Genomic DNA, 15,022 nt, shown 5'->3' with positions numbered 1-15,022 from the left:
CCTAGAGTTAGAGAAAGGTAACTTCGCTTGGATTAGATGATGACACCAACATCAGTGTTATGTGGACCCTCAATGTGCTGAAAGACCAGAGGACTGAAGATGTAACAGGTAGTACAAAAATGTCCTGAATGCAGGCTGGCACTGGTTGAATTCCTTTGGTTACTGAGGAAAATGAAAACCATTTCCCGTTGGCCAGTGTGACAGTCTTACTGGAGGGCTTTCTACTACGTGGAACTTGTCAAACAGCTTCTGAACACCGTTTCTCTTTAGCTATCCAGGCAGCACTCACATTGCAGAGTGGTGGAGATACAGACCAGTCAGCTCTCTATACCAAATCTGACAGTGGTGCTGTCAGTATATCAGGGCAAAGAGGAAGCCTTGGGACGTAAAACATTCAGACTGAGATTCAGCAATGGGCAACGTCAATCAGTGAGTGGATGGCATGAGTGGCCCTCCACTGCAGTGGACTGCAAGACTGTTGTAATCAAAATGGTCTTCTAGGACAGGGTAGTTTTGTTTTTTGCACCTGCATACCTAGAATTTGCGGGGTGAACTGTAGCAGCGCTTTGATTGGAGCAGACAGCTTGCACAATCAATAGTGTGTGCATTCATCACTTCATGTGCCCTTCCTTTGTGTGTGTGTCACAGTAGTATTAATGATAGGAAAAGAACTATGAGGAAGGAAGCATGGGGAATCTGGCAACACTGTGCATGGGTAATGGTGAACAAACTGTTGTGGGCCACACACAGAACTTCAATGGGCCACAGGTTGCCCACCACTGCTGAAAAGTCTGGAGATCCAACACTGTTTTGGTCAAGCTGGTGTAATGAGAATCAGTTTGCCACAATCTAGCTTCAGTTTGAAAATAACCTGACAAAAGAGTGAAAAGGGGGAAGATGTAGGAAGAGAAAGGAATGCACCAGTGTCACCCTCAATTCAGACAAAAAGCACTGGTGAGAAGGCTGGACTTAGACCCACTCAAGAGCAAAATTGAGGGCGCTTACTATCTTTCAATACCCAGAATGCCCCATTTTCCAAAAATGGACCTTCTACACTGCTCTTCAGACACCATTTTTGTTGAAGTTATTAAGCAGGACTGCCCTCTCCCCTGCCAGGGGAGCAGCTGTGGGAACGTTCTTCTCTTTGATGCAGTACTGCCAAAAATTTTATTGCCTCATGACAAAGCTGGATGAGGCAGGCTCCTCTCCAGCTGTTCACACAATACATTAAGAAGCTGGGCATTAAGGGAATACATGAACCACTGAGTCCATGATCTGTGCTCAAAAAGCCTGAATGCTTTTAAATGGCTTAAAACTCCAGGATACTGATATGAAGAAAAGCTTCTTATTCTGTGCCCAGATGTGCTCCTTAACATATTGTTAAGAACATCTGTAAGTACAGTTCTGATCTGATCCAGTCATGACAACACAGAAAGAACATCAGGTAAGGTAATCATGGGTAACTTCAGGTATCTGATGTGCTTGTTGTGACTTTGATTGAGGTTTTACCCTTCCCTTTGATTTGTAAGGGTCAAGAAATATTGGAAGTAGTATGTTTTCCCAGTGCTGCAGGAGAACACCCTCTACTCCACTGCTCACAAAGCCCTCAGAGTCTGCACCTGCTAGAGGAACAGCAAAAGAGGTGCCTGAAAAGGAGAAGCGTAGGAGAACAGAAAGGAGCGATGGATAGGAACAGTAGGGCATATCTTAAACCCACAGTGCTCAGGACCAACCTGTCTGAGTTGAACATTTCTCAAGCACTGTAAAATAAGACTGCCAGAGATAAGGCCAGGTAGTTCACAAGTGAAATGCTGCTCTAGAGCGGTCCCTCAGACTGGCTGCTTGCCCAAAAGACAGGCAGGCTGTTTAAAATTGGACCTATGAGGCACTTCTCCGCTGTGACTTTTGCTCTTTCCTGGGGAAGTTTTGCTGCTTAACAGGCTAGGATAACTATCAAAAGTACTGTGAAAGTGGGACTGCTGATCTTCTAAAGAGATGGCTGATCTGTAAACCCCCCCAAGTGAGGTGGCTGAGCAGTTCTTAAATTAATATAAATCTCATCTTTATCAGAAACTAGACACTGAATGCTAAGATCTTAATACAAGGGGCTTCAGAATGTATTCCAGAATTCTGCAACTATGAGGCTCTTATTATAACAGTGGAGGCCATAATTGTGAAAGATGTGTACATTACATTCAGTACTAAGTCCAATGATATCTTGGCCACAAGATGGCCTTCCACAGTGCATTCCTAAAACTCTTACTTCAAGGATTTAAGCAAATTATTCAAAAATCTGGACAAAGTATCACAATTTACAATCATATTAGAACCTGCTGATTCATACTAAACTTTTATAATGACCAAGCTGAATATACTTTTCTTCCATCAAATCCAGTTTCTGAGGTTCTTTGTCCTTAGGAATGGTCTTATTGTACCTTCCTTGACAATCTCTCAATTGCTACAGTTACCACAGAAGAGTTTGAGGCTGGATGTGAGTAGAAGGTCTCAAAACCCTACATTTGGGCATAATACAAGTTGCACCTCTCTGGTCTGCCAGACCCCAGGAAGTCACTATTACCTAGAAGCATTACCAACAGTTCCACTGCTTACTGGGCTCTTAGACATTTAGGGGTAAGTCAGAGCTAAATGACAGCACAGAACATTGAGAGCCAGCACTGGTGGCTGCAAACAAACTTTATGTGACTGCAGGAAACTTGACCACATCCATGTTAAGTGGTCGTTCAGCTAACTAAAATCATGCCGGATTAAAAGCAGTGGCCTGCTACAGTTAGTTCCTAGTGGGCCACTACCATTATATTTACCTGTGTCTCCATAGGTATCAGGACATCACATCTCTTGCTAGACCAGGACACCTACTCCCACTGCTTCCATTGGTTGTGAATGGCAATCTGCATCCAGTGAGAGCTGTGATCGCTTGACACCTGCAGAGATGCAGGTAAATACAGAGGGGGAGGCTAACCCTGGTGGACTGGGACAGTATTTACCCAACCCTGGCCTAACACAAAGGAAACAGGTAAAAACACCACTTCCTCTTTGGCTTAGGGGTCTTCCACCTTTCTGTGCCTTCTATTCATATCCCTGCTCCAATCACTCTTCATTAGCTCCTTCTTCCTATTTTAGCATGAAGTTTATATTAGAAAGCTGTTTCTACTATGAATCTTGGCAATTTCATGGTCAAGTCCGTATATAAAATAAAAAAAGAATCACACATGTACATCTGGAGTTTGTAAGCAAAGGTAGTTTGAAAATCTGAATTAAAAAGTGATTGTTATTTTAAACAGGAGAGTTCATGTGAAATGTCACGGCGATTAGTTTTTTGAGGATGGTAAAAGAGATGTCATGCTGAATATTAACTTTTAATGAGAAGCTAAGTTCAGTACCAGTTATGGCGGGTTATAGTGCCATATAGTACTACTTCATCATATTCTCTGTCAGATGCTCCTCATTCCATCTCTAAAGAGTCTGGACAATAGTTTCAAGCCTCAGCATGAGAACTTACACTAATAAAACAGTAGCCATGTGTTTCAAAGATGTAGAGCCGAATTTATTAAGGCAAGTGGCTCCATTAGGCTAATAGGATAGTCTAAGTAAGCCATCAGGAAGACTCTTCTTTAGAGACCAGAAAATGGAAATATTTCATATCTGGCTTGTGCTATTTGATTATTAAAAAACCAAAAGCCTAATATTTTTCTGGTACTATCTATCTCTGGTTAATGGAGTGCATTGTACTAAGAAATACTTCTCTTGAGCACAGCAGTGGCATTTCCAAAGAAAGAGGTTATATGCCTGCCTTCTAAATTAAAGTTCCAATACTGGTGTATGAATGGAAGCTATGTATACAGAAGACTTGGAAGATGAGCCCCAAAGTGAGATTATTTTTATTCCAAATTGAAAAACAAAAACACACCATTCAAGCCCTAGAAATGGTTTGTCAGCAACCCTAACGAGATTGGGAAACAGCAAATAGCCAATCTACAAAATTCAGAGCTCACCTGTCCTTGTAGTTTATCACAGTATCAATAATGGCGTTCATCTGCTTTGTCAGTTTAGGTGGGTTGGGTGACAATTTTTCCGCAGGAGGTCTGCCTCGCCTCTTTTTTGCCTTCTCGCCATCTTCCTTCCCAGAATCCTTATCCACATTTCTTCGTCTTTTTCGTTTTTTAAGCCGGACTTCCTCTTCCATTTCTTCCAAATTGCCGTCTTCAATTGCCTGTCAACCATGAATCAAGAAAAGGTATATTTTTAAAAACCAAAGATGCAAAGAAAAAACTCAAAAAGACCAGCCAGATATAGACAAGTCAGCACAATAAATCTATTTATAAATAAGCGATCAACAGAAAAATCAGTGAGTGGCACTCAATAAAACACAAACTTCAAGTAGTTATAAAAATACCTTCACCCCAGATGGATTCATATTAAACTGAACCCTCAGTTCCACTTTACAAGTTATAAGTCCTCACCTCTGAGGGCCTGTGGCACTACACTAGCAAGTACACAGCAAGACTTTTTTTTTTTTTGTTTCAGTAAGGTTATATGTTACAAATATTTTAATGTATATGTTTGCAGACAGGCCAAGCCACATTGGGTCCCAGTGTAAGAAGTAACACAGCTCTTCCTATACATTCATTTTAAGTAGGAGCATACTAAATTCAGCCTTCTCTTCCAAAAGATTTTTTAAATATATTTACAAATCACCCAAGAGTTAAAACCATCTCTAAAATTCTGTGCAATTTTCATTTAGTATAACAACAAGTGAGGAGGCAGAAGCAGTGACAATACAATGTTTTATAGTAAAGAGCACTTGTACCATGGCATGGAAAAAAAAGAAAAACAAAAGCACAGTCACAAACAATAAACACTAGTTCCAATTACCTGCAAATGTGTGCTTTTAACCAGAGCCAGCTGCACTATGCACAGAGATAATAAAGTGTCTACGAAAACAAACCAGGTACAAAGGAAACCAGCTCATATACTAAGAGATCCATGTGATAAAACAAGAAGCTGAACTTTTGCTTTAGAAAAAAATCCCCCAAAACAAAAAACCCTTAAAGCCACCTAGAAAGCAAACCCCCACAGAGGGGAGAGGGGGAGAAACAACCCCAAAAATACCTGAACACAAATTTGTTATAAAAAAACTGAAATTAATAAGAAATAATAAAGAGACTATAAATCTTAAAATTAGGTTTTAGGATTAATGCTCTCTCAGAATATAACTGATGTTGATATTTGTCTCTCTTGCCTCTCAATATTGCCTTGAGTACATGCAAATGCTAATCAATCCTTTCTTGTAGCTGAAAGAGCTCTAATCATAAGGCAATTACCTTCATTTTTCCACAGCACCAAACATGGCTAATATTTATGATCATGTGAGTATAACAATCAATATAAAAAGAGTGATTACAGTCCAGACATAATTTCTTTCACTTGTGTACAATGTCTCTTGAAAATCGTTTTGTGAACAAAACCTGGTGCACAACACAAAACAACCTGGCATATTAAAAACGCCAGTGGGATTTCAAAATCTGTTTCCTATGCATCCTCCGATGTGCAAATCCATAGAACAAACATGAACACAGAATCCTGAGGGACAGCCTGAAACTAGGCCTTAATAATCAAAAGACAATTTCCATCATGCTTCCACAGCGTTCAGATAACCGTTATGAAGAAGGCTTGAGCTGAGGAGTTAGGAAGAAAAAGGAAGGAAAAAATCTGCACACAAATTCATTAATATTCATTTGGCTAAAGCAGGACACCCACTATATACCACTGCAGCTAGCGAAGACTATGAAAAGGAAATTTCTCCGTAAACCTTGGAAGATAGAAATGCTAATAATAAATTCAGCATGCAAGGCTGTCAACAGTTAATGTCACTGCTCTCCTTAAGCACTCAGTTGCACACAGAAACACGGAGAACACCGGCTTTTGATGTGTTACACACCTACACATGCCAGTGATGTAGTTCTACTGAATCTTCAAGACGGCAATGAAAAAGGATATTTACCTTACCACTATCAGCAGGCCGGCTATCGGAAATCACAGTTAGTGGGGATAAAATTAACAAGCCAGCAAAGCAGCGAGCTGCTAGTCTCTTCATCAGCTGATCAGGAAAAAAAAGAGAGCTGGGGAAAGGCTATGTTTTCATATACAAGTAATTTTATTTTACTGAAAATTTAATACTGAAAGAATTGTGGATACTCAAATCTGCTGTTTCATTCTACCCTCTACAAGGCCCGAAGCCTTCTTCCTTCAGTCTGCTTTAATATTGACAACTACTTATCATATTTTCCCCTTATTATTCCAGGCATCCAAATAGATTTTTAGCTGGGCAGTTACTGATTCTTGTAATAATTAAAATGCTGACCACAAAAACTGAACAATGTAACATAAAAATGTATGCAATGTAATTCTGCACTTTTTACACAATGAAATTGTATTGTTCTCTTATGAACAGACAGGGCTCAGCTTTTAAGATAGTAATCTTAATGAAAATGACTGAATTTTAAAAAAGGTAAATATTCTAATGTAATTTGTTTAGAAAATGGATATCTGCTTAAAATGAATACTTTGCTACTAAAAACAGGATGTTGCTTACTATTTTTTTCTCTTAAAACCCCCCAAACAAAAGCACTAACTCGTCCCAGACCCTCCACAGACCCTGAGCAGCAAATAAAGGCGCAAAAGTAAGAAAGGTAACTACTGTTACTTTTTAGGGGCTTATACAAAGGGTAATGATAAAGAGAATATTTCAGTATATTTAAAGATACATTTTTGATCCAATCAAAGCCAAAAAATAAAACCACAAATAAGCAAACTGGTACTTGTTCTTATATACTTGGTAAGCCTGTATTTAGCAGACAAATGACAGTGAATTAATTGCTAGTACAGCATAAATCTGCAAATGAATATTAAAAAAGTACTTTAATACTAATGTATACAAATCTGTTACTGAACTTAGTTCTCAAAATCATGTGCAAAGACATGTAAATGCAGACACTGTTTTTCTTAATTTAAGGCTGTAGTGCAGGCACCAGGAAACCAGTATTATACTAAGAACAGTCAAATACTTTAGTTAATGAACAAGTGATGGCTAACTTTAACATTAATTTACAAATGGTAAATTAATACCATACAGTAAAATTCAAAGCTACAACTATGATGCCCCAAAAGTTGAATACAACAAACTACACGCAAGGCAAACATCAGGCATATTTATATTTTTTAAATATATATGAATATATATGAATGATGATAGACTGATTAAACCAGTACAGCTGACTGAGCTTTGTGCTAGAAAACCTTGCTACACAGGGCTAGAGTGCCACGGCAAACAGAATGCCCTTCCAAACCTTTACCAGCACGGTAATGAAACAAATCCCAGAAGCAAATCCCCAGTTTCTGACTGATGACGTGTTGCGCAAGAGTGCAAGACACAGCACAAAGACATCTCCCATGCTCAACTGCCTCTGGATTAGTGAGGTAAGTAGAAAGAGAGTCAGGAAAATAGTGTACAAATAAGAGTTTAACACTTCCCTTGCCTAAAGAAAACGAGATGTGTAACTCCAATTAAGCTTGGACAATATTATCTTAAAAGAAAGCTGCACCAAGCTCATATAAAGCCCAGTTCTGCAGAGAGCTGAGCACCTCCTGAAAGGCACAGAGTGCCCTCAATTCTCAGGGAAGCCAATAGAAATTGAGAAGACCTCCAGCAGCTGGGCTCACACTGAAGAAAAACCTTTCACTGTTAATAACCATGTACTTATTACAGCAGGCAGTGCATTTCGCAGTATAGTGGTTCATTGCATTCTTATTACATTAAGGAATGAAACATTTCCTTGCTAGGGAACCAAGGCCTCGAGACTGCAGGGGCACCATCATATCTCCTCAGAATTCTAAGGTGGATATTGAAAGTAGATGAATGGGAAAAACAATTAAAAAAACTGTCTTCATGGGAAAAAGTAGGGTCAGATACATCTTACAGGCTGGGTCTACATGAGCCCTTTCCTTCAAAAGGGGCATGTTAATGAGCAGGTTTGAAAGATGTTAATGAGGCACTGCAATGAATATGCAGTGTCTCATTAGCATAATGGCGGCCACGGAGATTCGAAAGTGTAGCTTTTTGAATCACGTGCTGCCCGTGGAGACGGGACCTTCCAAAAAGACCCCCACCCAGTTTTCGAAAGCCCTTCTACCCATCTGGTGTTAGGAAGACAGGCTTTCAAAAACTGCGGGGGGGGTCCTTTCGGAAGGTCCCATCTCCACGAGTGGCGCGCAATTCGAAAAGTTGCACTTTCAAATCGCCGCGGCCGTCATTATGCTAATGAGGCGCTGCATATTCACTGCAGCACTCATTAGCATTTTTTGAACCCGCTCATTAGCATCTTTCGAACCTGCTCATTAGCATGCCTCTTTTGAAAGGAAGGGGCTCGTGTAGACACAGGGACAGTGTTTTCTGAAGGCAATCAGATAGAAGTGAATGCTACAAGAGTGGGCCTGCCTCTCCAAATGGCTTGCCCGCTATTTGTTGAAATTTCATTTCTCTGATTAAGAAGGCCATTTCTTAACCTCTTCTTGGTGGAAACAAAGTATGGAAAATAAAACCAGTTTTCATTTTGTTTTGTCCCTTTGTAGACTATGCATATTATGGATAAATCACCATCTTTCACTGAGTTTAGAATCTGGAAAATGTGAACTGGACTGAGAAAGAAAAAATGAGTGCACACTTTCACTTATGAATTATGGAACCAATGGCTAGTAACATATACGCCTCCTGCCCCCTGCATAGTTAACAATCTCCTTTAGGTCATTCCCCTAATATTCAAGGCAATTCGGTTATAGCAGGATGCACCAATCAAACTAATTAGAATATTTAAAAAAACAAAAACACAACAGAGGAAGAGTATCAAAGATATGACATTAAACAACTGCATCTTATAACAACGTGGGGTAATGACATACAGTGCAACACTAAATACTTTGTACTTACAATAGCACCATTCATGAAAAGCTCTCAAAGCACCACACAAATTTATTAAAAAACTCAAGAGCAGTAATTTTAGTAGTGATTAGACTACTTTTATGTGAAACACAGATCCAGTAACTTGACTGAGGTCACACAGTTAATCAAGTTAGATACAAAGCTCAGTAGCTTTGACTTCCCATCATTTTCTCCCAAAATTAAAGGGAACTATGGCATAAGAGATTTGTTTTTGACTAATATACAGATTAACTTCCTTTGCTCTGCAACCATCATTAGGCACAGTTACTAGAAAATTGCATGTCACAAAAAACCTGAAATGGTGGAAATCTGCAAATATCTACTTCCATCATAGCTTAGTACCACAGTGATAGACTCCTTGAGAACACCGAACACACTGACCACCCTTTTTTAGATTATACAAGAAAACTGCAGGGAACAAATCTCTTTTATGTCCCACCTCATTCCCCGTCAACCCAGTCAGTCTCTTCCTGGACTACTGCTGTAGTTAGCACCAATCCCTTCAATCACCAGTTCCTACCATCTCTAAAAGCCACATAGGAAATCTTGTTGCTTGTACAGTTAAATATATTCACTGAAGATGAGCCCAAGAATAGGCATAATAAAAAAATGGTCAGGTCCTCAAGGCCCAAAAACAAACAAAAAACTCTAGCCTGGAAGCATGGACAACTCCCCCCTTTGTCTTCCCCCAAATATGGATATACCAACAATTGATGGGTCCTTGGAGACTCCTCTTCTGCTGTAATCTTATTGTGCTGCTTATGACATTATTTTATCTGCTTCCCAACCCACTAAAAGCTTTTTTCCGTTTGTGGGTGATTTTGATAGGCAACACTCCCAACAATCTTTCAGATGACAGAAAGGATGATCTAATCCAAGGGAAATTACTGATGGCTAGGACATGACACGCCTCATAGGGAGTGCGCATTGCTGGTCAAGTAAAGAGAAGTTACTCACTGTAGTAACGATGGTTCTTTGAGATGTGTCCCTGTGGGTGCTCCACGATAGGTGTCGGGCTCGCCTTGGCGCTGCAGATCGGATCTTTCCAGAAGTTTCTGCCGGACTGCGCATGCGCCGGCGCGTGCCGCTCCCCTGCGCACTCCCTGCCACGTGCGCGATCCAGTCCCCGCCAGTTGCTTGACCAACCGCCTCGGATGCGCCTGAAAAACACCAAACAGAGATCTGAAGCGGGGAGGATGGGCGGGTGGTGGAGCACCCATGGGGACACATCTCGAAGAACCATCGTTACTACGGTGAGTAACTTCTCTTTCTTCCTCGAGTGTCCCCGTGGGTGCTCCACGATAGGTGACTACCCAGCAGTAACCCAAGAAAGGAGGTGGGTAATTGGGTTATGTGCAGCTTGCCCCCGAAAGGACCGCTGTCGAGAGGCGGGTATCCTCTTGGAATACCCGGTGTAGGGCATAATGCTTGGCGAAGGTGTCATAGGATGACCAGGTCGCCGCTCTGCAGATGTCTTTTAGCGCGATGCCCTTGAAAAAGGCTGTTGATGCCATTACCGCCCGGGTGGAATGAGCCCTAGGTGGGGCCAGTAAAGGAGTCTTTCGAAGTTCGTAGCACATCTTTATGCAGGACACATTGTGCTTCGAGATTCTCTGTGAAGAGAGACCCTCTCCTTTTGACCTGGGAGCGAGAGAGACTAAGAGTCTGTCCGTTTTCCGGAAGGACTTAGTTCTGTCTATGTAGAAGGCCAACGCCCTCCTCACGTCCAGGAGGTGCAGGCGTGCCTCCTTGCTGGAGCTATGAGGCTTCGGGTAAAACGAGGGTAAAACTATGGGTTCGTTAAGATGGAACTCTGAAGAAACTTTCGGAACAAAGGCTAGGTGCAGCCGTTAGGTTACCGCCTCCTTTGAGAATATCGTGCAGGGCGGCGTTGCCATAACTGCTGCGAGCGAGCTCACCCTGCGAACTGACGTGATTGCAAGAAGGAAGGTTGTCTTTATCGTAAGGAGACGGAGGGAAACCGTGGCTAAGGGTTCAAAGGGTGGTCCCGTTAGAGCGCTGAGCACCAGGTCCAAGCTCTACGATGGTGGAAGGGGTTTCCGAGGGGGGTACAGGTTTACCAGCCCCTTCAGGAACCTGGTAACAATAGGATGGGCAAACACCGTGGGCCCTTCCTCTTCATGCCGAAAAGCCGATATAGTGGCGAGATGGACCTTCAACGAGGAGAGGGAGAGCCTGCCTCTCTTGAGGTCCAGTAAGTATTCTAGTATGACAGGTATAGGCACTTCAAGGGAAGCTAACTGCTTGGTGGAACACCATGCAGTGAATCGAGTCCACTTCTGTTTGTAGGTCTTCCTGGTGGAGATCCTTCGGCTACTTTCCAGGACTTGTTGTACTCCCTCCGTACATGTACTTTCTAGGGAGCTGAGCCATGGATTAACCATGCTTGTAGGCACAGGCCTTGGGGGTGTGGATGCACTATGGACCCCTGGGCCTGCGTGAGCAGGTTCGGTGCTACCGGAAGGGGAAGCGGTGGACGATCCGACATGCGGAGAAGCAAGGGGAACAATTGCTGTCGATCCCATGTGGGGACCACTAGGATCATGCGGGCTCTCTCCCTCCTGGCTTTCTGCAGGACCTTGTGGATGAGCACTGTGGGGGGGAACGTGTAAAGCAGTGGGCCCTTCCACGAAATCGCGAACACATCCCCCAAGGACCCCCGCCCCAGTCCTGCCCTGGAGCAGTATTGGGGGAACTTCTTGTGCTGAGTGGCAAACAGGTCTATCTGGGGAAACCCACATGCATGAAAAATCGGTCGTAGCAGATCGGAGCGGATCTGCCACTCGTGTGTGAGTGCGAAGCGCCTGCTCAGCTGGTCTGCCTTCACGTTGTGAGCGCCTGGTAAGTACGAGGCTTTCAACGTTATATTGTTGGCGATGCACCAGTTCCACAGCCGGACTGCTTCCGCACATAAGGCACAGGATCGAGCTCCGCCTTGTCGATTTATATAAAACATGGTGGAGATATTGTCTGTATTGATCCCGACTACCTTGCCTTGTATGTGGTCTTGAAAGTGTTTGCAGGCGTTGAACACCGCTCTGAGCTCCAGTATATTTATATGCAGTGACTGTTCCGTAGGGGACCACAGTCCTTGCGTCACCTTTTCGCCAATATGTGCTCCCCACCCTATGTGGGACGCGTCGGTGGTGAGAAAAATAGAGATTTGTGGTTGGTGAAAGGGTACCCCTGTTAGCATGTTCTTGGGGTTTACCCACCATTGCAGGGATCTGTGCACCTCTGTCGTGGGCGACACCACCCTGCGGATGGTATGGGATGCCGGCTTGTAAACGCTCGCCAGCCAATGCTGTAGGTTGCGCATATGCAATCTGGCGTTCTGTACCACAAACGTTGCCGCTGCCATGTGGCCGAGCAGCTGCAAGCACGTTAAAACCGGCACCTTGGGGCTGTATGTAATGACTTGTACCAGGGAACCGATGGCGCGAAAGCGAGCGTCGGGTAGATAAACCTTGCTGTGATAGAGTTCATAGGGGCACGCATAAATTCTATGTCCTGTGTGGGGTCGATCTTTGACTTCGCAAGGTTGATGACCAGGCCCAGCGAAGAAAACGTGTTTGCTGTTACGCGTATTATGCGTAGTACCTCCGCCTTCGAGGCCCCTTTCAGTAGGCAGTCGTCCAGATATGGGAATATAAATACCCCCTGTCTGTGCAGGTAGGCTGACACCACTGCCAGGGTCCTGGTAAAGACTCTGGGGGCCGAGGAGAGGCCGAACGGCAGAACCTTGTATTGGAAATGTTCTTTGCCAACCATAAACCGGAGAAAACATCTGTGAGCCAGGTGGATCGTTATATGAAAATACGCATCTTGTAAGTCGAGGGCTGCAAACCAATCTCCATCGTCCAGTGCCGTGAGTATAGAGGCGACTGTGATCATCCGAAAGCGTTGTTTGCCCAAGTACCGGTTGACGCCTTGAAGATCTAAGATGGGCCTCCAGCCTCCTGTTTTCTTCTCTGTGAGGAAGTATCGTGAATAAAACCCTTTCCCCTGGAGTCGCTCCAGCACTCTTTCCACTGCCCCTATAAGCATCAGGTGGTCCACCTCGTGCTTGAGTTTCGCCTCGTGGGAGGCATCCCTGAGATGAGGCCTGGGCGGAGGTCTTGGCAGTGGGAGCGACTGAAAGGGGATCACGTAACCCGTGGCTATGATTTCTAGTACCCACTTGTCTGTGGTGATCTTTTGCCATTGTGAGTGGAACGGTCGGAGGCGATGATGGAACATTAATTGTGGATGACATTGCGCGATGGTAGTAATAGCGCAGCCCTCGACCTGTCCGTCAAACTTGTTGCCTTTGGGCCTGCCCTGAGGATGCACGGCCTTGTTGGGAATGTCGCCTAGGAGTTCTATACTGTTGTTGCTGTTGATGCCGCCCTTGGTTGTAGCCCCGTTGGTACTGAGCACGCTGAGGTTGGTACGGGTATCGCCTTTGTTGAGGGTAATACTTTTTCTTTCTGTATGGAGGGGTAATAAATACCCAGGGTTCTGAGTGTGGCTCTTGAGTCTTTACTGGAATGAAGGACCGAATCAGTTGACTCTGCAAACAACTTCTGCGTGTCGAAAGGGAGATCGACAATTTTTGCCTGCAGATCCCTCGGGATACCCGATGTCTGGAGCCAGGATTCCCTGCGCATGACCACTGCCATAGCCGTTGAGCGTGCCGCCATGTCCGCTATGTCCAGGGCAATCTGGACTCCCGTCCTTGAAGCTGCATAGCCCTCTTGCACGATGGCCTTCAGCACCGGCTTCTTATCTTCTGGAAGTGAATCCATGAGAGAAGTAAGCCTGGAGTAATTGTCAAAATTGTGGTTCGCTAGATGTGCTGCATAATTTGCCATTCTCAGCAGCAGGGTGGAGGAGGAGTATACCTTTCTGCCAAATAGCTCTAGCTTCTTGGCATCTCTATCCGTTCCCTCCGCTTTGTACTGGGAAGTCTTCGATCTCTGCTGAGACGATTCTACCACGAGAGAATTTGGTTGTGGGTGACTAAACAGGAACTCCATGCCCTTCGCCGGGATGAAGTATTTCTTATCCGCCCTCTTGTTTATAGGTGGAGTGGAAGCCGGGGTCTGCCATATGGTAGTAGCAGACTCCATGATTGCTTCATCGAGTGGGATAGTGATTTTGGACGAGGCCGGAGGCCTCAGGTTTTTGAGGAGCTTGTGGTGCTTCTCCTGTACCTCTGCTGTTTGGATGCCTTGCATGAAAGCCACCCTTTTAAACAGCTCCTGAAACTGTTTGAGGTCGTCCGGGAGGGCAACATCCCCAGGGGCGGTAGCCTCGTCGGGGGAGGACAAGGAGGAACCACTAGGGTAGACCTCCCTTGAACTCTCAGGGTCCTGCTGCCGGTGGTACACCCTTTCAGTGGAGGCTTGCGAGGGAAAATCTCGGGGTTCCAAAATCAGCTCCCCTTGAGACAGCTGTGTTTCCATCCCTGTCCATGAGTGCCCGTGGGGGTACTGGGCGGTCGAGGGGGACCTGCCCCTGGGTGTATGCCTGTGGTGTCTACGCCCAGCGTGATAAGGACGACCGTGGCAGCACGGGCACGGCTCCTGGGATGGAGACCTGGACCACTCTCGAGGTGCATACACCCGATGTCTGGGGGAGCGAGATAGTCTGGATGACTGAGACAATGGTGAAACTGGTTTGTGGTAGTACTCCAGAGGGTCAAATCCCAGAAAAGGTGAGGGTGGCCCGAGCCATGGTGACGCTGGTTGGAGGAACGGAGAAGGAGGCTCTGGGTAGGCTGGGGGAGACCCATATCTCCTGGTTGGTGTACGCAGCATAAGGGGAGGACTTGTTGAGAGCAGCCCTGTCCAGAGAAGGGCTGCGGTACCGGGTTTTCGCTGCTGCCTTTCCCCTCCCCTGCAGGGCTGGCTCCGCCCCTCCCCATGCCGGGGATCTCGGCCCTGCTGTCGGCGCTGCGCTCAGCACGCTCATCTGCGGTGCCGCGCGGGTGGTCTCCTTCGG

At 44.7% G+C, this 15,022-nt stretch overlaps 1 protein-coding gene across 6 annotated transcripts in view; it reads right to left on the bottom strand.

Moving 5' to 3' along the window:
- The window catches only part of SMARCA2 (SWI/SNF related BAF chromatin remodeling complex subunit ATPase 2), a 187,630-nt gene that overhangs the window by 36,696 nt on the left and 135,912 nt on the right, over window positions 1–15,022 (bottom strand). For all 6 annotated transcript variants that reach the window (XM_074994827.1, XM_074994830.1, XM_074994831.1 and 3 more), the window contains one exon: window positions 4,014–4,231. In XM_074994827.1, coding sequence (XP_074850928.1) covers window positions 4,014–4,231 — 218 coding nt within the window. The remainder of the gene's footprint in view (window positions 1–4,013; window positions 4,232–15,022) is intronic.

The sequence above is a fragment of the Carettochelys insculpta genome, chromosome 5 (genome assembly GCF_033958435.1).
Source record: "Carettochelys insculpta isolate YL-2023 chromosome 5, ASM3395843v1, whole genome shotgun sequence".
Classification (NCBI taxonomy): domain Eukaryota; kingdom Metazoa; phylum Chordata; order Testudines; family Carettochelyidae; genus Carettochelys; species Carettochelys insculpta.
Note: the sequence above shows the minus strand (reverse complement) of the source record. Positions and strands in the feature narration are given on the sequence as shown.